Source organism: Engraulis encrasicolus, chromosome 11 (genome assembly GCF_034702125.1).
Source record: "Engraulis encrasicolus isolate BLACKSEA-1 chromosome 11, IST_EnEncr_1.0, whole genome shotgun sequence".
In the NCBI taxonomy this organism is placed as follows: Eukaryota; Metazoa; Chordata; class Actinopteri; order Clupeiformes; family Engraulidae; genus Engraulis; species Engraulis encrasicolus.
This window is the reverse complement of record NC_085867.1, coordinates 33,384,522-33,406,909: the sequence shown is the minus strand read 5'-3', so window position 1 is coordinate 33,406,909 and position 22,388 is coordinate 33,384,522. Positions and strand designations below refer to the sequence as shown.

Here is a 22,388-nt window from a genome sequence, read left to right as displayed (position 1 = left end):
GAGGTGACACTGAGCAAGGTACCTAACCCCATGGTGCTTCAGGGACTGTAAATAACCTAAGTGTAAATACCCTGTATAAGTGCAAAATGTCTTGTATATACGTAAGTGTCAGCTAAGTGTAATGTAATGCAGTGGTTCCCAACCTTTTTCTTCAGGGACCCATGTTTTTACTATTGTAAACTTTGGTGACCCAACCACGCGAGCGCCCGCACGAGACGGAGTCACAAGATGCCCTCTGTTTCCTGTGAAAAATAATTTTAGTTATTTTATTCCTCAATTCGTCTTTGGTCAAATATAGAATAGCCTAAATGTTTAATGTAGCACTTACAATTTGCTGTTTCTATGCATTTATTAGTTAAATGCGTTGTCATTTATTCAACATGGGCTATACAGGTATATATTTCAAATGAAACCCCTTAAAATCATGAGGGCTCCGCGACCCCCTGTGGATCTTTGGCGACCCATAGGTTGGGAATCACTGATGTAATGTAGTACAATGTAGTAAGACACCATGCCATTACGCGTGCGACACGTGTTCAATTCTGTCCCAAAGTCCTTTGTCGATTTTTCCTCTCTCTCCCTCTCTCTCTCTTTCTATCCCCCACTCATTTCCTATCACATGTGCACTTTCTCACTCTCCGGTCCTAAAAAAAATAAAAAAAATAAAGTCATACAAAAACAAGGCATAAAAAACACGGAAAAACGGAATTGTGACATGATGCTTCTAGTGGGAGCTGTAACAGTAGTAGTAGTGATAGTAGGGATACTTTAATTATGGGGAAAATAAGATCTTTCCATGTCCACAGTTGATCGTGGATATGAGTGCATTCTAAATCCTGCAGAGACCACTGGATTCTGATGCCCATATTATCCATCAATCCCAGTAAGCAGCTCTCACTCTTACTGACTTAAAGACAAAGTATGGTGCACTGTCGCCTCTCCCCGAGTACTCTCTGAAAGGCCTGTGTGATGATGGGGCTGGGAGGAGTAAGGGAATATTGTGCACTAATGGAGCTTTTACGAGGGACGTCTGCTGCTTTACACCTTCGTCACTACCAGCACGGATGAACGTCACAGATTAAAAGCCAAGGCGAGCCTCACTTTTACGTTTTTACGGGCCTAGTGCGTTTACAGTGTCTTTACTCATTCATAAGCAGCTTTTAGTCAGAGAACCCACTTGCGTACATCAGCTGTGTGTTATGCATGTGTTTTTAGACTATAGTGCGTACGTCTGCGTGTGCGTTTATGTGTGTGTGTATATGCGTGTGTGTTTCAACAACACACCATGTTGTGCATCATTCTGCTAGGAGCTGCTATGTCAACTATTACTACTACAGTGTCAATGTCTGTACACTGTACTGTAGATAGCACACAATCCCAGGAATGTAAGATTTGTCTCTAAGCTATTTCACCTATTCAAATGGTCCCGGAATCTAGAATATGGGTGGCATGTGGTAGCCTACCATGTTTCTTGCACTGTTAAATTCACCTAAATTGCTGTCCTCTCAGTGTTTTGTGTTGTGTGTATGGAGTCAGACTGCATTCAACAATTCAATGCAGAATATAATAGCGCTATTCATGAAAAATAATTGAATTAAGAATGTTGTAGTCCTGAAGCATTGCTATGAATGGAATGATTGGAATGAACCAGGAACCATTTGAAAGAGAAGTCATTAAAAAATCAAAAAAATAAAACAACTTTCGAAGTTATGATGTGAATGAGTGGTAGAGGGGCTACTGAAATGAAGGAAGCTACTACACATTCAAAACGAAGGACAAAAGAGTCATAGAAATGTAAAATATATGGAATGTGCACACGACTCTGCCTCATTTTTGTACCGATATTCCATTTTATAGGTATCAACTAGAGATACACAATTCTTAGAATATTCTCGCTCCAGTTGATGACCACACGTGCAGGACAGGAAGTGCATTTTGATTGTGAATACTTATTTTGTGTCGAATTTCAAAATTGCAAATATACCTTGTAGCTGTCTTTTACAAGCTTCGAATAAACCAAACGCTTGACCTTGCCAGATAATAATGCATGGATGAATGGATGGATGAACGGATGGACAGACAGATGAATGAATGCCGGCAGGCAGGCAAGGTAGTAGGCTGGGTTAGGAAGAAGAGTCAAACTAGCAGGCCGAATTTTGCATCGCTTTAGCCTACTTACATAAAATTGTGTAGCATAATTCATTCTTTTCTAATTGTACTGTATGTCATGAAGTGTACATCACGATCTAATCTATATATTGATATACTGCAGGCTCCACTTTGGGACAAGGCCAGCAGAATGATTGCAAGCTCAAACAGTAATGGCAGAGCTAAACAGACCATCTCAGACACCCCCTGGTTCATTTCCTCATGCATCAGTCCAGTCTAATGACTTAAAGCACTTTACTGGCCATTTTACTCTTTTAGCTCCTGGCAGTGTTTTGGCAACAAACAAGTCAGAAGACATTAGATGCTTAGGTTATTTTTAGCTGGGAGATAAGGACAAGAATACATTTAGGACTTATTTTTAACTCTCAGACTGAGCCAAGGCTGTAGATGCTCCTTGGGGAAAGACCCAACAGCTCTTCTTCCGTGACCTTTATATTAGCCATTTCCTCCAAGCCTTGGTTTGCTTGTTTGCTTGCGTGTGTGTGTGTGTGTGCGTGCGTGTGTGTGTGTGTGTGTGTGTGTGTGTGTGTGTGTGTGTGTGTGTGTGTGTGTGTGTGTGTGTGTGTGTGTGTGTGTTTGTGTGTGTGTGTGTGTGCGCGCCTGTGTGTCTTTGCTGTATGTTCTCTTAATCTTAAAAGTCTTACCCACTCCCCTCCATCATTGGGGCACAATGCCATAGTTTTGCACACATTGATCAAAGTGTGCTGGACTCATGCCTTCACCAATCAGTGAAGGTGAGTGAGTGACTGAGATGTTACATGGGTTGTCACCCAAGGATTAAGATGCACCTTTCATATAATTATTCAATTTGTTTTAAGTCCTGTCCGTGTAGGGAGCACAGTAGGGAGCACAACTAGAGCATAGTTAGAATAGAGTAAATCACTTTTTTTTTCTTCACTCATTGCAGGGGTCAGACGAACGTTGTGCAACGGAATAAAAAAAGTGAGTGTGACCTATTTCCTACACTGTCTTAATACTTCACATATGCCCCAAAAAGAGTGCAGTGTTGGGAAACTATCTTATTTTGTCCTGTAACGAAGGACTTGCCTTTATTAATTAATAAAGCAGTACGATTCTAGCCCTGAGGATGGGCTGTTGGCATAAATAGCTATGTTTTTTCACAGAGCACATCAGAACACTTCAAAGAAACAATTTTGTGTACGGTAAGAGTTGCCAGACTAAACACGCAGTTCCCGTATTCCTGTTTGTATGGGTTGTATCCACTTATTGCACTCTGTATACAAACAACTACTCAATAAAGTCGAAAATGCATCTAAATGTCAACTCAAATGACCTAAATCTAAAATGAGAGCTTGCGCAAGTTCCGCCAGGAGGACTCGAATGTATCGGAAGCGCAATTGGCTTCTAGCCAATCAGCGGCCATCATCTGTTTTATAGCGTTGTAGCGACTCAGTAATGCAGAAAAGGATACATCCAAATTGGGTTCACTTGCAGCTTATCCCTGGTGCTGAACAAAAAAGTGACTTTTTTTGGGAAAAGGTTCACACACTTTGGGTTTTTTTCTTCTTCAAGTTCTTTTTATCTTTTTATTCGTTCAATGGCATGATGACGCTTCGACCTTGCAGTCTTCTTCAGATTCTGTGTTCCTTCCTCATATTCATTGAGCGAATAAAAAGAGAAAACGTAGGCTACTAACTTAACTTAAAGGAAGCATGAATCCGAAAGAGTGTGCAACCCTTTTTTTAAAAAAACATCCATATTGGGCTGAAATCAGCATCAAAATTGATACGTTGCTGCCGAAGTAGATTTTTACCGTGCATGCACACAACTCCACTGGGTTGTTATTCACTCATTGCAGGGTTCCGACGAAAGTTTTCAATGGAATAAAAAAAGAAGAATCCGAGTGCAACATATTCCCTACACTGTCTTAATACTTCACAGATCAAGCCTTCACCTTCTTCCCAACCACCAGTGCTAGGATCTGCCGGATCTACTGATGCAAGGCCCGGGCTGAAGACTCTCTCTATATCCTGTCTTTCTCTTATCTCCTGTCTGGAGCATTTGGTTACTTGTCAGTGGTTGATTGTTGTCCTTGCTTTGTTACTGTCTTTACAGTATTGCCATTACCTCCGCCAAGGAGGTCATGTATTCGGTCACATTGCTGTCTGTTTTTTTTGTGTGTCTGTCTGTCAGCAGAATAACTCAAAAAGTTATTAACAGATTTGGATGGAACTTTGTGGAGTTGTTGGAAATGACAAAAGGAACAGTTGATTAAATTTTGGGGATGATCCGGATCACAATCTGGATCCAGGAATTTCTTAGATTCTTCACCATTGCGGAATAGGGCGATTTTTGACATTCCAGTTTTTCCATAGAAAGAAGGCAGAAAGACAGTCAACTGTTCTATCAAGCAGCTTCCTTGGAAGAGGTCTGCACTCTCTGACTTCATTTCTAGTTATTTTATGTATCCTAGTGGGGCACTGTCTCAAAGACCTAGACTATGGGGTTGCACGACTAGCCTCGCAAACCATCCACGTACTTCCGCCAAAATACAAAATTAAATGGTAGTATTATGGGATGGTCAGGACCAGGCTAGGGTTGCACAGGGGGAAAAAGTGTTGCACGAGTTGACCCATGTAAGGAGGGCCTTGGCAGGGATGTACTGGTATATGGGAGGCCTTGTCATGGTAAAGTTTGGGAACCCCTGCTCTTTACAATGCCGCTGATTCCCGTAGAGTGACTGCGTGGCTGTGTGTCTGTGACGTTGGCTGCTACTGTGAAAGCGTGACTAAGGATGGGGCTTCACAGACTCTGGGCCAACAACAGCATATCGATGCACACAGTAATACATCCACAGACTCTGAGCCAACTAAACCATACCAATACACACAGTCATAAATCAGTCAGGGGCATTCCGCTGAACAACTCCCTATTATCCAGGCTCGGTGGAAAACCTATGCTGAGTGTCTGTCTAGCAGAGAGAGAGGGAGAGAGAGAGAGAGAGAGAGAGAGAGAGAGAGAGAGAGAGAGAGAGAGAGAGAGAGAAATTGTGCGTCAGTGCTGGTGTCAGTATCGTACTTTGTTTCTTGGCATCCTCTCTGGGAATCATCAGAGATGTGCCTCTTCTGTCCTACCCACCACCTCTCTCTCCCTCTCTCTCTCTCTCCCTCTCTCTCTCCCTCTCTCTCTCTCTCTCTCTCTCTCTCTCTCTCTCTCTCTCTCTCTCTCGTTCTCTCTCTCTCCACCTAACAAATGATTCCTGGACACAAACACAGCTGACATGCTGCTGACATTATCCCATCTGGGCCAAGGGATTAATAGACCTGTGTGTGTGTGTGTGTGCGTGCGTGCGTGCGTGCGTGCGTGTGTGTGTGTGTGTGTGTGCGTGTGTGCGTGTGTGCGTGCGTGCGTGTGTGTGTGTGTGTCTGTGTGTGTATGTGTGTGTGTCTGTGTGTTCGCGCGCGTGTGTGTGTGTGTGTGTGTGCAGGTATACAAACACTTTGCATCTCTGGCCTCCCTCTGGTGCACTAATGCCTGATAATACAAACAATGGCCAAAGTCCCAAACAGAAGAAATGTACACTCCTCTCGACAGACACGGGGACTCATACGGCCATATAAACATGCGCGCACACACACAAACACACACACTTGTATTGCAATCACATCAATCCGATAAACACAGTCACACACACACACACACACACACACACACACACACACACACACACACACACACACACACACTTACCCAGCCACCCACCCACTATGCTGCTTTTGTGTGTGTGTGACTGTGTGTGCACCAGCGTGTGTGTGTGTGTGTGTGTGTGTGTGTGTGTGTGTGTGTGTGTGTGTGTGTGTGTGTGTGTGTGTGTGTGTGTGTGTGTGTGTGTGTGTGTGTGCGCGTGTGTGTGTGCGTGCGCGCATGTGTGTGTGTGTTAGCTGGAGACGGGGCTTTGCAGGGGCTTGCTGGACACCTGCTGTGGCCTCCTAGATTGCTTCCTTCCTGAGTGTGTGGGAGTTTGGCCCACACTGAGCACTGGCTCCGAGTCGATGCAGGGATAGAGGAGGCTTAGCACTCGGGCAGGGGGGGAGACGGGGCTGGTGGGCTATGATGTGGACAGAGAGATGGAGGGGGTTGGGGGTGGTATTGGGTGGTGGGCCTAGGACACAGGCAGGAGGGAAGAGATGGGGTGCGTGGAGAAAGGAGTGGAGAAGGAGGTAGACTAGAAGCAGGAGGAGGTGAGGAAAGAAGAAGAGAGCAGCAACTCCTCTTTTATGATGTTACCACGGTGCCAATTTGATTTTTTGTGAAGCCTGTAGCCAGCAAGTAAAAAACAATACACAATATCAATTTGATGGTTGTGTTGCTGATGTGTGACATTTTGCTGTCTGCACACAAGTGCACTTGTAATGACTTCTTAGAACGCTCACCCTGTGGCCAATGCCCTTGTGCGTTACCGAAATAAAAATGTGTGTGTGTGTGTGTGGTGGGGGGTGGGGGGGGGGGGGGGGGGGGGGGGGGGGGGGTTGGGGTGGGGGGGGGGGGGGGGGGGGGGGGGGGGGGGGGGGGGGGGGGGGGGGGGGGGGGGGGGGGGGGGGGGGGGTGATGGAGTGGGGTGAACCGGGAGATGAGGTTGTCGGTGGGATGAATGGAATACATAGAGTGGGCAGGGAGAGAGAGAGGGGGCCCAGGATACATTCATGTGCAGAAGGGGGGTGGTGGGTAAAGTGTTTGGTGGGGACAAAGAGGGTAGATTAGAGGAACATACTTCAGGCTCGGACGTTGTCTTTTTGAACACCCCTTTAGGAGACCTTTGGTTAGGAGACCTTTGGAGTCTGACGGTTGCGAATCAATTGAGTCCCCTTTGCGCTGTAGATCGCGGTAGCGTACATCTTGTGCAAGCCACCACCAAACATCACAAAAAGAGAAGAAGAAGGAGGGGACAATGCCCCATTTAGGAGACCAAACTTGAGCAGACTCTTTTGCATTGGGTGGGCAGAGTTTGAATCATCTTTCTTTAATCAACCCTCTTTGGTAGGACATGGAGATGGGGCTACGGGTGGGGGAGTAGTGAAATAGACAGATGGGAGTGGTAGGAGTAGGGGGTGGACTTAAGATGGACACAGGCAGTGGGGGGGATGAGATGGTGGGTGAGGGGTCTGGGAGGCTGCAATGGGGGTGGACAAGGAGGAAGTGTGGACACAGGCAAGTGGAGATGGGAGGTGGGTGGTGGTGGATGACAAAGAGATGGTGGTAGTGGGAGATGGCGAGATGTGAGATGTGTTTGTGGGTGTTGGAGTGGGGAGATGCCACATGGCTTAGATTGATTAGATTAGATTAGATTCGAAAATATATGGGTAGCAGCAGCAGGGAGCCATTAAGTGCGTTCCAACAGCAGCGTTGACAACAGCAGTGTCATGTCAATATCTCGCAAAAGCTCAATTGTAGAGTCATTTTCTCATTTGCAAACCGGATAGTAAATGAAGAATAGTGGACAGCGGGAAAACTGTTTTCTCCATGGAGGCAGGGCATCAGCAAAATGTGAGGCCACAAGCCCAAGTGGAGGACACAAAGTCGCACATTGGAATGCACCCATTGTAGGAGACATGAAGGTCAAGAATAGAGGGTGTAGGGATCAGGACTTGGAGCTTGGGTGGGGTAAGGGTTGCCAGGCCGTGACCTCCTAGTGACCCAACAGCTTCAGCGTTGCTACCAGTCAGGTCAAGAGCAATGCAAGTACTTTCTGAGTTCCCGCAAAATCGGGAACTCGTCCCACTTTGTTGGGAAGCAAACAATTATTAGCAAACCAAGGGAGGCCGTTTGGGAAATACCGTTTGGGAAATGTTACTTGTTATGTCAAAGAGATTTGAAAGTCGATGTTAATCAGGCCAGGGTAGGGGGGGTTGGGGCCATAGTAGTGGTAGTGGTCAGTGGTTAAGTGGCTTAGAGCTGGGGTATGGAGGGGAAGCAGGACTGAGTGGACAGGAGTGGGAGTGGGAGTGGGGGTGGCGGGGGTTGGAGGCATGAGTGGGTGGGGTGTGTGTTTGGGTGCGCTGACGAGACCTTCAGCCTTGGAGGAGGTTTAAGGCAGGGGGGATGAAGGGATATTTAGAAGTTAGGAGAGGACACAAACTTGAGTGTCCATGGGCATTGCATGCAAGCCCATGTATAGTACAAGGTGCATTAGCGTGATGCATCACTTCATCCTCTGTAGTACTGTAGCTGCCTGGTTCACACCAGACAGTATCACAAGTTAGATATGGTCTGGAGGCCACCTACTGAATTTCTCGTAGGGGAGATGTGGTTTACAATTGCCAACAGCCGTTTATTGGCCGGTATGAATGTACCATTTGGTGTATACGGTACGTAGCCCATAGCTAATTGTGCCGCTTATATTCAACATAACAAAAACTGCAAGCTTCCATTAGTCGAGTAATACCTATCATCAACTTCTCCACCCATCTTGGATTGGCTCCCTAACCAGGACTGGCTATCAAACTAGTTTTTGTCCAAAGTTCAACAACATTTTGACAAAATTTGACAAAATTTGACACATTTAATACAATTTAAGACTTTTTAAGCACCCGCAGCAGCCACCCTGGGTACTGGTTGGACGGGGTCTGGTCAGAGGAGGGGGTTGGGGTGGTTGGGGGGAGTTCGGGGCTGGGCAGGTGGTGGGAGGAGGAGAATAGAACAGCTGTGCTTGTGCGCAATCAAACCCATCTGTCTCATTGTCACGCCAAATTCTGCACCCCATCACATGAGCACACATAAGAGCATGGATGCACGCATTCACACACACACACACACACACACACACACACACACACACACACACACACACACACACACACACACACACACACACACACACACACACACACACACACACGCGCGCACGCGCGCGCGCGTGCTCACATGCACATGCACTCACAACCCCAACCCACAACCCACCCATACAGTACAGTATCCAACATATCCAATACATGCACACACACACACACACACACACACACACACACACACACACACACACACACACACACACACACACACACACACACACACACACACACACACACACACCACATATCCAACTAACCCCATCCACACTCAACATGTAGCACCCTCTACTTGTATTTATGATAGTTATGTTATTGTCTTACCTGCCTCAATAATGCATAGTAAATGATTGGACTGATATGAATTGCCCATTGCTGTGGACAAATTAAAGGACCAGTTCAGTCAATTTCAACATGTAGTTGTAATAATCACACTACCCTGGACTTGTCAGTACCTGAGATGTTTTTATTCTTCAGCCTTTTAAGAGATCCTGGTCATTGTAATGGGGGCAGCGCTTTGTTTATATTTCAAAAAAACATTTTTATTTATTCCCAAAAACATCCAAAGGGTTATACAACATCAGCAGACAACTAGCAAACAGCGGTACCTTTCGGGAAAATATTTGGAGTAGACCTATGTTAATTAAAAAAAAAAAAATTAAACAAACCCCCATTAGAATTGCTCATGTTTCGGAAAGGGCTGACCCGAAAAATGTGGCATCACCGGGTACTGACAAGTCAAGGTGTAGTGTGAGCGGTACAACAGAATATTGAAATTGACTGAAGTGGTCCTTTAAGTTTTCTGATTACGATATCCCTCTTCCCCATATAAAGCCATCCCATCCCCCATCCCCCATCCCTCTTTAAGTACCAAAACCCCCAAAACTGTCCCCCCGCTCCCCTCCCACCTGCACTCCGTCCCCATCACTCACATGCTGTTGACACCTCTAATCCTTCTCTTGGCCTATCCAGACTCTTGGCACATTTGTTCTGCCTGGATACTCAGATCTGGAGGTAAGGGTATTGTTGCGCTCTAGATGTTACGAAAAATAACTAGGTGCGTGGACCCAAAAGAAGTAAGGTATAAGGTTGGACCAGGTTCGCACACTAAACAAGACACAAGCACAGGTCAAGCACAAGGAGTTTTTTTTATTAGAGCAGGGTAGAGCAGACGTTTCAGGCTGTGGCCATCATCAGTGCTCTCTGTGCTCGATGGATACTCAGATCTCCCAATCCTTACCCTCCTTAGCACTGCACAGTCATACTGTATGCACATATACAGTACACAAACCCACTCTCACACGAATCTGCAAACACACTCATATGCACATTACCATGCAGACACTGTCACTCAAAGGCCCGTCGACAGAGGGGACAAACGGGTATGTTGTCACGGGCCCAGGGAAACACAGGGCCCAGAATTGGGTCTCCATTACGTTGTATGTATTGGGTAGTGGGGGCCTTTCAGATGACTTTCTCCTGGGCCCAACAAAATCTGTGAGCAGGTCCTGGTGATGCATGCGCATGCACGCCCACACACACGCACGCACGCGCGCACACACACACACACACACACACACACACACACTACTCACATCTTACACACTTTTTTTCTTGGATTCTCAGCACTGCTCAATAAACACACACTTGTATGCACACACGCACACGCATTTGGATGCACACCCACACACACTCACAAACACACACACACACGCACGCATGTACAAACATACATACACACACAGACACACAAACACACACACACATACAGACACACACACACTTCTTACTCATTGAGTGGAGTGCCTCGCTGCTATGGAAGCCAGGAGAGAGACGTGGAGGTTCCCTAGCAACCAGGGGGCCAGAGAGGGCAAAGCAGCCAACGTGGCTGAGACAACGTGTCCTTGTCAACGCATTAGGTGATAAAACACAAGCATGTGTGTGTGTGTGTGTGTGTGTGTGTGTGTGTGAGAGAGAGAGAGAGAGAGAGAGAGAGAGTGTGAGTGTGAGTGTGAAGATGATAAAGCGTGAGGATGCATGAGTGTGTGTGTGTGTGTGTGTGTGTGTGTGTGTGTGTGTGTGTGTGTGTGTGTGTGTGTGTGTGTGTGTGAGAGAGAGAGAGAGAGAGAGAGAGAGAGAGAGAGAGAGAGAGAGAGAGAGAGAGAGAGTGTGAGTGTGAAGATGATAAAGCGTGAGGATGCATGAGTGTGTGTGTGTGTGTGTGTGTGTGTGTGTGTGTGTGTGTGTGTGTGTGTGTGTGTGTGTGTGTGTGTGAGAGAGAGAGTGTGAAGATGATAAAGTGTATGTGTGTGTGTGTGTGTGTGTGTGTGTGAGTGTGAAGATGATAAAGTGTGTGTGTGTGTGTGTGTGTGTGTGTGTGTGTGTGTGTGTGTGTGTGTGTGAAGATGATAAAGCGTGAGGATGCATGAGTGTGTGTATGTGTGTGTGACAGAGGGAGAGAGAGAGAAAGAGAGAGAGAGAGACAGACAGAGAGAGAGACAGAGAGAGAGACAGAGAGAGAGTGAAAGAGATGCGGTGACCCCTGTACCGCAGCATCGCATCAGGAGTCGCACATTAGAGTGACACACCCCTTCCTGTGTGTGTGTGTGTGTGTGTGTGTGTGTGTGTGTGTGTGTGTGTGTGTGTGTGTGTGTGTGTGTGTGTGTGTGTGTGTGTGTGTGTGTTTGTGTGCGTGTGTGCGTACGTGCGTGTGTGTGTGTGTCCGTATACATAAACAGCAATGTGAACCCACGGCCAACTCCATTGTTATTGTGACACAGCACTCCACAGAACACAAGTGTTCACATAACGAAATTGCATTTATGCCTCACCCGTGCAATGGGGCAGTCCCCAATGGCGCCCAAAGGGAGCAGTGCACCGGCGGGACGGTACCATGCTCAGGGTACCTCAGTCATGGAGGAGGTTTGAGGGAGAGCACTGGCTAATTACTACCCCCACCAAACTGGCAGGACGGGAGTCGAACCGGCAACCTTTGGGCTACATGTCTGACACCCTAACCGCTTACCCATGACCACCCACAAGTACTTGTATTCACAAGAAAGGCAATGCCATCACACCCCCGTTTTAAACATCCCCATTTTATAGCTGTTTGCCGTTCATTTGATCCCTCATGTTTATTTACGCATTCCTCCTTTTTGTTCCCTGTCAGTGTTAATCGGATGAAGAGAATGCTGTAAAGAGGACGGAGACCGTGTCAGGTGCAGTTGAGGGGAAGGGGTGGGTGCGCCACTTTGGGACTGTGGGAATGTCACGCTTGTGTGTGTATATGTTGTGTACGTGTGTGTGTGTGTGTGTGTGTGTGTGTGTGTGTGTGTGTGTGTGTGTGTGTGTGTGTGTGTGTGTGTGTGTGTGTGTGTGTGTGTGTGTGTGTGTGTGTGTGTGTGTGTGTGTGTGTGTGTGCATGAGCGTGTGACTTTTGGGGGTTCTGTAGGGGTCTGACGTGTTCATCCTGTTTGTGTCCGTGTGTATGACTATATCGTTTAACATGTGCGTGTGGCAAGGGGCTAGAGCGAGTATGAGGGGAAGACCCATTTGTGTGTGTGTGTTTGTGTGTGTGTGTGTGTGTGTGTGTGTGTGTGTGTGTGTGTGTGTGTGTGTGTGTGTGTGTGTGTGTGTGTGTGTGTGTGTGTGTGTGTGTGTGTGTGTGTGTGTGTGTGTGCCTGCGTGTGCGTGTGTGTGTGTGCACGCGCCTGTGCGTGCGTGCGTGCGTGCATGTGTGTGCGGGTGGGTTAGGGGTGAGACCCATTCCTGGTAAAAGTCTAATTGGAGTTCAGGGGACCCAACCATCAACTTAAACCCCAACATGACCTTAACTGGAGGCCACACAGCTCTTGTCGCCTTTTCCCAGCAAGCGCAAATCACTCCGAAGAAAACAAGATTCTCTGGTGTAGCAGAAAACACGACAGTAGGGCATTTCCAAGCATTTCCAACTTGGGAAATATTTCGATTTTTTTAGAAAATGATTTCAAGGCCCACTTGGAATACCCGATAATACACGATTTGGGAATCACTAGTTCTACAGGACATGCACTTACTCAGCTGTGGTGCACCACATCATTAGCAACACCTCATTTGCATTTCGTCTCGGAACTGCACCCATTGGTTTAACTTGGAAGTCTAAAACTGTGCAATTTTCAACTCGGAAGTTATTGATTACGTTGGACTTTAATATCAGCTTTTGCACCGTGCTGTTCTTAACTTTGGGCACTTCTACTGTTGTAGATGATATAAGATCAGATTGATTTTCAAAAATTGTCAACTTTATTATTTATGATAGGCCTATTGTTTATAGTAAAGCACATACCTACTAAAGTAATATTTAGGCGTAATATTCTGTCAATACTGGCTATTGTGGTGCTCATGTACTGCATAAAAAACTCACAGTACTGTGAGAATGACTTGGAGAGGCCTTGCAGGTCAAACAAACAGGCCTCGGCTCCTCCCTCCATTGTTTTCAGCTGACAGAGAAGCCAGGGTGACATTTGGAATCATACACATACAGAGGGAAATAGATAGGGAGAAGAGCGGAAGGAAAAGGAGAGAGAGAGAGAGAGAGAGAGAGAGAGAGAGAGAGAGAGAGAGAGAGAGAGAGAGAGAGAGAGAGAGAGCGAATGAGATATGAAGAAGCTTGAAGATGAGTGGGCATTTTTTTTATTATTCCTTCGCTTGTTTCGCTGGGAAAGACAGATGACAGCTGGTGGGAGCAGATTAGAGGCTCTATCAGCAACGGTCCTTCAGACTGCCACACTGCCCACTGCTATCCCAGCAACACCCCCCCCAAGCCCCCCCCTAGCTCCCTCCTCCTCCTCCCCCCCTCTCCTCTCTCTCTTCCTTCCTGGTCTTTCTCCTTGTATTGGCTCTGCACTGACCTCCACACTGCCCACTGCCCCCCCCCTTCTCTCTTCCTCCAATCCTCTCTCTCTCTCCCCATCTCCCTCCCTCCCTCACACCGTGCCTCCCTCTCTTCAGACTGCAACACTGTCCAACACTCTCCCAGACCCCCCTCCTCCTCCCCCTCTCAGGGACGGATAAACGCACAGGCTAGATATCAGCTGCAGCCGAGGGCCCCCCCCACTTGCCGAGCGCCCATGGATTGGCCAAAAGTGAAAAAATGCAGAATTGTCACAAGACACAATATTGGAAAGCATCCTCTGTTGTGCTGAGTGCAGTTTTGGATCTATTTAATACTCCTCTCTACAGTTATTTGCCATGTTATTCTGAATTCCTACTTGGTAATTATGACTTATGTCTATGTAAACTTGTCATGTAATTTGCTTTCCGGGGAGCCCCACAGCAACCTGTAGCCTGGGGGCCCCGGGCCATCTTAATATGGCCCTGCCTCCTCTATCTCTCCTTAGCTGTTTCCTTCCGTCCCTCCCTCCCTTCCTCCCTCCCTTCCTTCCTTCAGCCTGCCACACATCCACACATCCACATGCCCGCTAACCCCCACCCACACATTCTCCATACTCTCCTCCTCCCCTCTCTCCTTCCTTTGCTCCCTCCCTCTCTCCCTCTCTTCAAACTGCCACACTGCTCTCCGAGAGTCGCCCCTCCTCCTCCTACTCCTCCTCCTGCTCTTTCCCTCCTTTGATGTTCCGTTCTCTCAATTCCTCCTTCCTCCTCCCTTCTCTCTCTCCTCTCCTCGCTCCCTTTCTCGCTCAGTCTTTCTGCCTTCCGCCTCTCTCTTCCTGCTCCTACCCACACACACAAACACACACAAACACACACACAAACACACACACACACACACACACACACACACACACACACACACACACACACACACACACACACACACACACACACACACACACACACACACACCGAGGCGTTCGGCCTTGGGCAGGCCAAGCCGAAAAGAAAGAAAACTTCTCTGTCTCTACTCTCAACACATATGCACTCACACTCGCACTCGCACTCACACTCACACTAACACATGCACACACGCGTGTGCGCGCACACACACACACACACACACACACACACACACACACACACACACACACACACACACACACACACACACACACACCGAGGCGTTCGGCCTTGGGCAGGCCGAGCCGAAAAGAAAGAAAACTTCTCTGTCTCTACACACACACTCACACTAACACACACACACACACACACACACACACACACACACACACACACACACACACACACACACACACACACACACACACACACACCTGAAATACAAAAGACAGGCTGGGTGTATTTACTGAGAGATAACATCTTCAAAGGAATCCTAACACACGTGCCAACGCATACACACACACACACACACACACACACACACACACACACACACACACACACACACACACACACACACACACACACACACACACACACACACACACACACACACACACACACACACACACACACACACACACACACACACACACACCTGCATTTACAATGTCACATAAGCACACAAGCGTAAGGTTGTGTATACTTAACTGCAAAGAACCAAAGGTCATAATGATCAGAAGGAGACAAAGTCATATTTTTCAACCAGTCGAGTGATTTATTGAATTTCAGCAAATGACACCAAATGTTTCATCTTCTTTCCGCCTCTCACTCACTCCATTTTTCTTTTTTTCTTTTTTTCCCGCTTGCTATCTTAGGAGATGCGTTGGACTTGTAAACAGTGAAAATGATAAAATACATTTTGTAAAACCCCTTACAAGCAGTGTATGACCAGGAGGGAGAAAGAGAGGACAGGGCCAGTCTGGCCCATCTCCTCACTCCCCAGTATTCCCACAAATGCATGTCATTTTTAATAGCTCTGACTCTCCTATTTACATAGATACAGGCACGTCCCACAGAACATCCGCGAGACATCGTGTGCTTGTCATTTTTTTTTATTCGTTTTTTTTTTCATTTGTTTATTTATTTAAGAATTATTATTTACATCCTTTTTTTATATCCTCAGCTGCCAGCTGCCGAGGTGAACACAGTTAGAATTAAACTTTAAAATCAGGAGTCTTGTCTGTTTATATTTACCTTATAAGTGTAAATCAAACTTCAAGCTGAATTTTGTTTTTGCAACTAAACTCTTACAAATAAAGTTAAAACAGAGTTCAATCCATTGTCTTTCTCATAAAAATCAACACTTATCCTCAAAAAAATTGAAACAAAAACAAAGGAACAAATAAAAACAGGATAAAGGATAAAAAATGAAAATAATAAAAAATGAAAATCATATATTGCACTTAAATCAGGATAACCGTCCACCGAGCAGTGGACACTGGGGCGGGTTTGGCTCAGATCCGGCTCTGATGCGGCTCAGATCTGGGCCACATCCGGCCTAGTACCTGCTGCCACTGGTGAACGGCCCTTGTGTGGTTCAGGAACGATGAGCTTGGAGCTGGTTGCAACACATCGGAGTGTGGCACAGCACAGCCAGCCAGGGTTCGAAATAAATAGGCAAACCTTTCTGTACAGGTAAAGCATTAACATTTTCTTTCTCTTTCTCTCTCTCTGTTTTCTTTTTTTTCCTTACTCAGTCAAAAGGGCAGATTTTTTTTTTTTTGCCCTTTTGTTGTCCGCGGAGTGCAGGTCTGAAACCTTAACGATAAAAAATATAATATAATAATATAATACAGGACAAACCTCTTATGTGTAAAAAGAGAAAAAAAAGAAAAGAAAGAAAGAAACAAACAAACAACGAGAACAACAGACAAAAGAAAAAAGAGAACTAAATCAAAGCTGGGAAGCTTCATAGTCGAGTGCTTTAAGAATCCTGAGAACGCTGCCACATGAAGCGGAGAGTGCAGGGAGCTAATAGGAGGGTTTGGGTCGGGTTGGATCGGGTCGGGTCGTGTCTCCTGCCGATGGCCTCTGCTCTACGCTCCACAGCCAAGCCAAGCAGGGATTTGGGGAGGGAGGAGGGGGTGGGGAGCTGTGTTTGCAGTCACACGTCTTTGCTGAACGGGATACATCCAGGGTGGGGGGGCTGTAGGTAAGAGTAGTTGGGGGGTCAGGGTGCTTGAGAGAGTGGCTGTTCTCCATCACACAGTTTGGTCCAACTGTCAGTTTGTTTATTGTTTTATTGTCCATTCGTCGTGTATGTCCATTTTGTTTTGTTTGAATAATCTACAGGTTTACTGGTTGAGCTTGCAACATCAGTCAGTCGTGGTGGGAAAGGATCGGGTGGGGTGATTTGTGGACATGCTAGCCTATATGTGCAAGTCAAGAATGCAAAAAAAAGGGGCATGCTGTAGTAAACAAGTGCATCATGGGTAACGAGGAGAGATGAAGTAACAAGCCGCGCATACTGTGGTTCATGTCCACGTTGTTGGTTTGAAGGTTTTGTATTGGGAGTTGAGCACTGAGCATTATGGTCTTAACTGTTTTCTAGCTGTTAGCACAGGGATTTACACAGTTGTGAATGAAAGAGTGCGTGTGTGCTTGTGTGCGTGTGTGTGTGCGTGCGTGTGTGCGTGCGTGTGTGTGTCAGAGCAGCAAGCTGAGTGGTCTCCCCGTCGTACCAGCAAGCCATCATCCATCTCCTCCACCTCCCACAGCAGAGAAAGGGAGTGAAGGAACTTGGAGAAACAACACCAAAAAAAAAAAACTAAACAAAACAAAAACAAATGAAACGAGTCCGACATTAACACACAGACATTCAATTGTGAAGAAGCAACAGTGCCGGACTGTCTCTCTCATGTCCAGGAGTGTGTTTTCCTCCGACCCTTTCTACTCCACTCTCCTCTCTCTCTCCCTCCAGCGTGGCGGGCAAAAATACATAGCAGAAGAGAAGAAAAAAAGAGAAGGAAAGAAGAAAAAATAGAACTTAAATAGGAAAGAAAAGGAAAATACCAGCACTAATGTTCATGTCAGTCGCCATGGCAATGTCTGTTGACCCACAATCCCCTTCTAGAGGAATGAAGGACATGTGCTCTCCAGCCTTTCTCTCCTCCTCCTCCTCCTCCTCCTCCTCCTCTTCTCTCTCTTTCTCTTTTTCCGCCCCCATCATTCCGACTCTCCATGTCTGCGTTCCGTGCTTTGTAAACAACACCGCCTCTCACCATCACCACAGTCTCTCATCCCGTCTCCACTTTCCCTCCTCATCATCCAAGTCCAAGTCCATCAGTCTTTCCTTCATGCCCCTCAATTGTCAATCAAAAAAAAATCATGACAGTGTGGCGGCACGTCTTTTTTTTTTTTTTAAAGAAAAAGATGGCAATGATGATATCGATGATGATGGTCGATGGAGATGATGAGAAGTCGGACGAAGAAAACGGAAGGAATCAGAAGGAAGAAAGCCACCTCCTCTCCTCTTCACTTTCTCTCTCTCTCTCTCTCCTTTCACGCCTCCCTTTCTCCCTTCCGTCCTTCCTCTTAACTCGGAGAAAAGTTCCCACTTCTCTCCTGTTGCTACGTTGAGGCCAGGCAAGGCCCCTAGGAGTTGGGGCTATAGCTACAGGGCATGGGGCACGTCTCTCGCCCCGCGCTGCGTGCTGCCTCTAGGAGGACGAGGAGGTGGTGGACGCCGTGCTGGTCTTCTTCTGGTTGACCATGTCCAGGTAGAGCTCGGAGCGCAGGAAGCGCGGGTACGAGTCCTTCTCCATCAGGCCGTATATCCGCCGCTGCGCCAGGTCGAAGCAGGAGCGCGTGATGTTCTGCAGGTTCTCCTTGGTGTGCTCCCTGGTGTACGAGTCCAAGTTCACCTGGAGGAGCGGGGGAGAGAGAGAGAGAGAGAGAGAGAGAGATAGAGAGAGAAAATAAAAGAGATGGAACCAGGTTAGTCACAGTCATTCTTGTCAGACGGCAAAAAGAAAACACACTGAACTGAGCCCCCGGAGGACTTGGGTTGGGCCGGGACCAACTCTGGCTTGTCCTGTCCTAGATTCCTGCTCTCTACATCGGGCAGCTCGGAGCCATCTGGTCCATTGCAGAAGGAGAAGCTTGCTATGGGTGGAGAGAGCTGCTTAGCAACCACCGAGGAGCAGAGTTTTATAATGTTTTTTCAAAACTTACCCTTTGTTTTGCTCCCTTTCTCTCTCTCTCTCTCTCTCTCTCTCTCTCTCTCTCTCTCTCTCTCTCTCTCTCTCTCTCTCTCTCTCTCTCTCTCTCTGTTATGGGTAAGACTGGCGATTGAAAACACCCCCCCCCCCCCTCTCTCTTTCTCCCTTTCTCTTGCCCTCACTGTGTTTTCCTTTCCCTATGCTGTGTCTCTCCGCTGGAGTTTGAGCGAGTTAAGTTTGACTTTCCACGGCTGTGTCCAGGCCTCTGCTTTTTAAATGAGAAACACTCGGCCGAGCGTCTCGGCCGCCAAACTGACGCTCTATTTGTCAGGCATGAGCTCACATCCTCCATGGTTGAAGTCAGCCCCTTCTGGGAACCTGGGAACCTGGACGCTTGGCTTGCCTTGGCTTGGCTCGGCTGGGGCTTGGCTGGGCTGTTAGCATGTGCCTGCCTTCCCCTATCCCATTCACCCTCACTCACTGCCTGCCTTCGACCTACTGTGTGGCTGTGGTAAGAGGCGAGTAGACGGCTTTATTCGCGAAAACACACACAACACTCCCATGGCCTAAATATCGAACGTCTGACTTCACACCAGTGAAAATCCCCAAGACTGAAGGCTAAATCTCTAAACACGGGGCTCTAAACATAGCCTTCAATGCTGGCACAGTGGCATGGGAGAGCCCTATATTTAAGATTCCAAACACCATATTGTGAGATGTTATCACGTTTTTTTGCAATGTTTTTGTAATGATCTGTAATTGCTGTTTACTTAAGGTAAATGTGGGTGAATGGGTCTGAAGGTCAGAATGTATGTGAGTGTTTGACGGCTTTGGTTTTTAAGTTGCCTCATTCTTTGGCGATCATGTATGTCTGCTGGAGACTGGACCTTGCTTTGCTTTGTGCAAGTCAGTCACAAGTCTGGGTCTGCTTTGCTTTTTTTTTTTCTTGCTCACCTCTTTACAAGACTGGATGGCGATGTATTCGGCGAATATCTTCTTGGCTTTGGATGCCATCTTTGATTGCGATTTAATCTTCTTGTAATCCTCGCACGCCAGCCAGAATTCCAGATTCTCCTCGCTGAACTCCGTGCGTAGGAACGCTCTAAAGGCCGCCAGTCCATCTGCGCAACAGAAAGAGAGAAAGAGAGAGAGAGAGAGAGAGAGAGAGAGAGAGAGAGAGAGAGAGAGAGAGAGAGCGACAGAGAGAGAGGGTGCGAGGGTGATAGAAAAAAAGAAAAGTAAACTTGTTAGTTGCTGGTAAAGAAAAGGTTTCAATATCCATGGCAACTACACATGAGGTGTGAAGGGAACCTTTCAGTTCAGGCTGCCCGTGACTCATGCCTTGATGGGGGGGTTTAGTCACGTCCTTGAGCAGCGCTCGCAACCAGCACTGGAAACAAGCGCAGACACATCCTGCCACACACACACACACACACACACACACACACACACACACACACACACACACACACACACACACACACACACACTGACTAATAGCCACATCTGATCACCATCTCAGCTATTCCATATTCCTACACTGATTTGCAGTACTTCCGAGCGTGTTGTCACCAAAATGCAATGCTATTACATTGCAGTGCTTTCCATTATGTTACACATTGACAATCTCTGCTTTCTTATCATTCTGGTCTAAGTTTGTGGAGAATGACGCGGTATGCAAACTGAGGAAAAGGCTTTTGGGCAGCCGGGGCGAAAAACAAAAGAATACGAGGAAGTTTTGGTTGGGTCCCAGCTCTCCTCCTGACAACAAGCCTTCCGTTCCCATCTGCACCGACACGACTCGCTAGTCTTGTATTGTGTTTACAGGAGAGAAGAGAAGAGAAGAGAAGAGGAGAGAAGAGAAGAGAAGAGAAGAGAAGAGAAGAGAAGAGAAGAGAAGAGAAGAGAAGAGAAGAGAAGAGAAGAGAAGAGAAGAGAAGAGAAGAGAAGAGAAGAGAAGAGAAGAGAAGAGGAGAGGAGAAGGCAGCGGAGGACAGAAGAGGGAAAGGGACGATAAGTGCACTCGAGGCTGCATGAAAAGTGTGTTTGTGAGCGTGAGGTGTTAATTCAAACGTGTGTGTGTGTGTGTGTGTGTGTGTGTGTGTGTGTGTGTGTGTGTGTGTGTGTGTGTGTGTGTGTGTGTGTGTGTGTGTGTGTGTGTGTGTGTGTGTGTGTGTGTGTGTCTCTGTGTGTCTGTGTGTGTCTGTGTCTGTGTCTGTGTGTATTAGGCAGGCCATAGACCCCCTAGTGCGGAGAGGAGAAGAGCATGAGACTTAATTCCCCACATCACTAAAGCACTCAAAGAGCACGAATTATGGATAAGGGATAAATATAGAAACGCATGGCAGATTTTATATCCCCTCTTCTATAATCTCCATCTATCGCTTCATCCCTCTATCTTTCTCACCCTCATCTCTGTATCCCTCGCTTTCTCTGGAATACACAACGCGATGGACTCTCTCTATCTGTCTATGCATTCTCTCAACGTTAAGTGAGTGCAGCACAGCGGTGCGTGAAACAGACTGGTCATTCACTACTCGACTTTGTTTGCTGTGGCCACACACACACACACACGCACACACGCACACGCATACACACACACACCAAAAGCCTCTGCAGCATACAGCATGCATGCATGTCTCACACGCTCCACATCTGCATGTCCAAACATAACTATAACCACACACACACACACACACACGCACACGCGCGAACACACACGCACCCTCACTTCCATTCGGTCATTCTCTCCGCAAACAGTGTGCAGTTGTGCAGGCAGCAGAGAGAGGAAACAAGCAATCTGCCTGCTACCCTACAACTACAAGAAGCCCTTGTCACACTGCAACTACCCCCCCCCCCCACACACACACACACACACACACATGCAGCAGAAGGCAGTGGCTTAACTGAAGGATTTGTTTAAAAGCAGCATAACAGTGTGTGTGTAAAATGAGCAAGAAGACTGTTGCATTTGTGGACAAGCAAAATAACACAAGGTGTGCATGTGTGTATGTGTGTCGATGTGCATCTGTATGTGTGTGTGTGTGTAAAATAAGAAAAAAAAAACATAAAACTCAAGTCAACTTACATTTGTGGGCACGCAAAACAAGACAAGGTGTGCATGTGTGTGAGTGTGCCAATGTGCGTCTGTATGTGTGTGTGTGTGTGTGTGTAAAATAAATGTAAAAAATCGTCAAAAAATCAAGTCAACTTACATTTGTGACCGAGCAGTTTGTCCAGCGACTCCCCCCACTTCATGGCCTCCTCCGGCGTGGGCCTGCAAATAAAAGCCGATCGGTTCTTTAGCAGGCCCATTTCTGTCAGGTTTCGCATAGTGTGACCCATCCGAAGACGCACTGCCTTGCTTTCTCCACCCGGTTGCCTCTTCTTGACTCCTATTGTATTGTCTGTCCCC

General features: G+C 47.0%; 1 protein-coding gene across 1 annotated transcript in view; it reads right to left on the bottom strand.

Annotated features, from left to right (window-relative positions):
• Positions 1 to 15,505: 15,505 nt before the first annotated feature.
• rgs3a (regulator of G protein signaling 3a) overlaps positions 15,506 to 22,388 on the bottom strand; it is a 269,497-nt gene continuing 262,614 nt past the window's right edge. The window contains exons 17-19 of the mRNA XM_063210505.1: positions 22,189 to 22,250; positions 19,928 to 20,094; positions 15,506 to 18,676 (exon numbers count right to left, since the gene is read on the bottom strand). Of these exons, the coding sequence (XP_063066575.1) occupies positions 18,473 to 18,676; positions 19,928 to 20,094; positions 22,189 to 22,250 (433 nt within the window). The 3' untranslated portion in view covers positions 15,506 to 18,472. The remainder of the gene's footprint in view (positions 18,677 to 19,927; positions 20,095 to 22,188; positions 22,251 to 22,388) is intronic.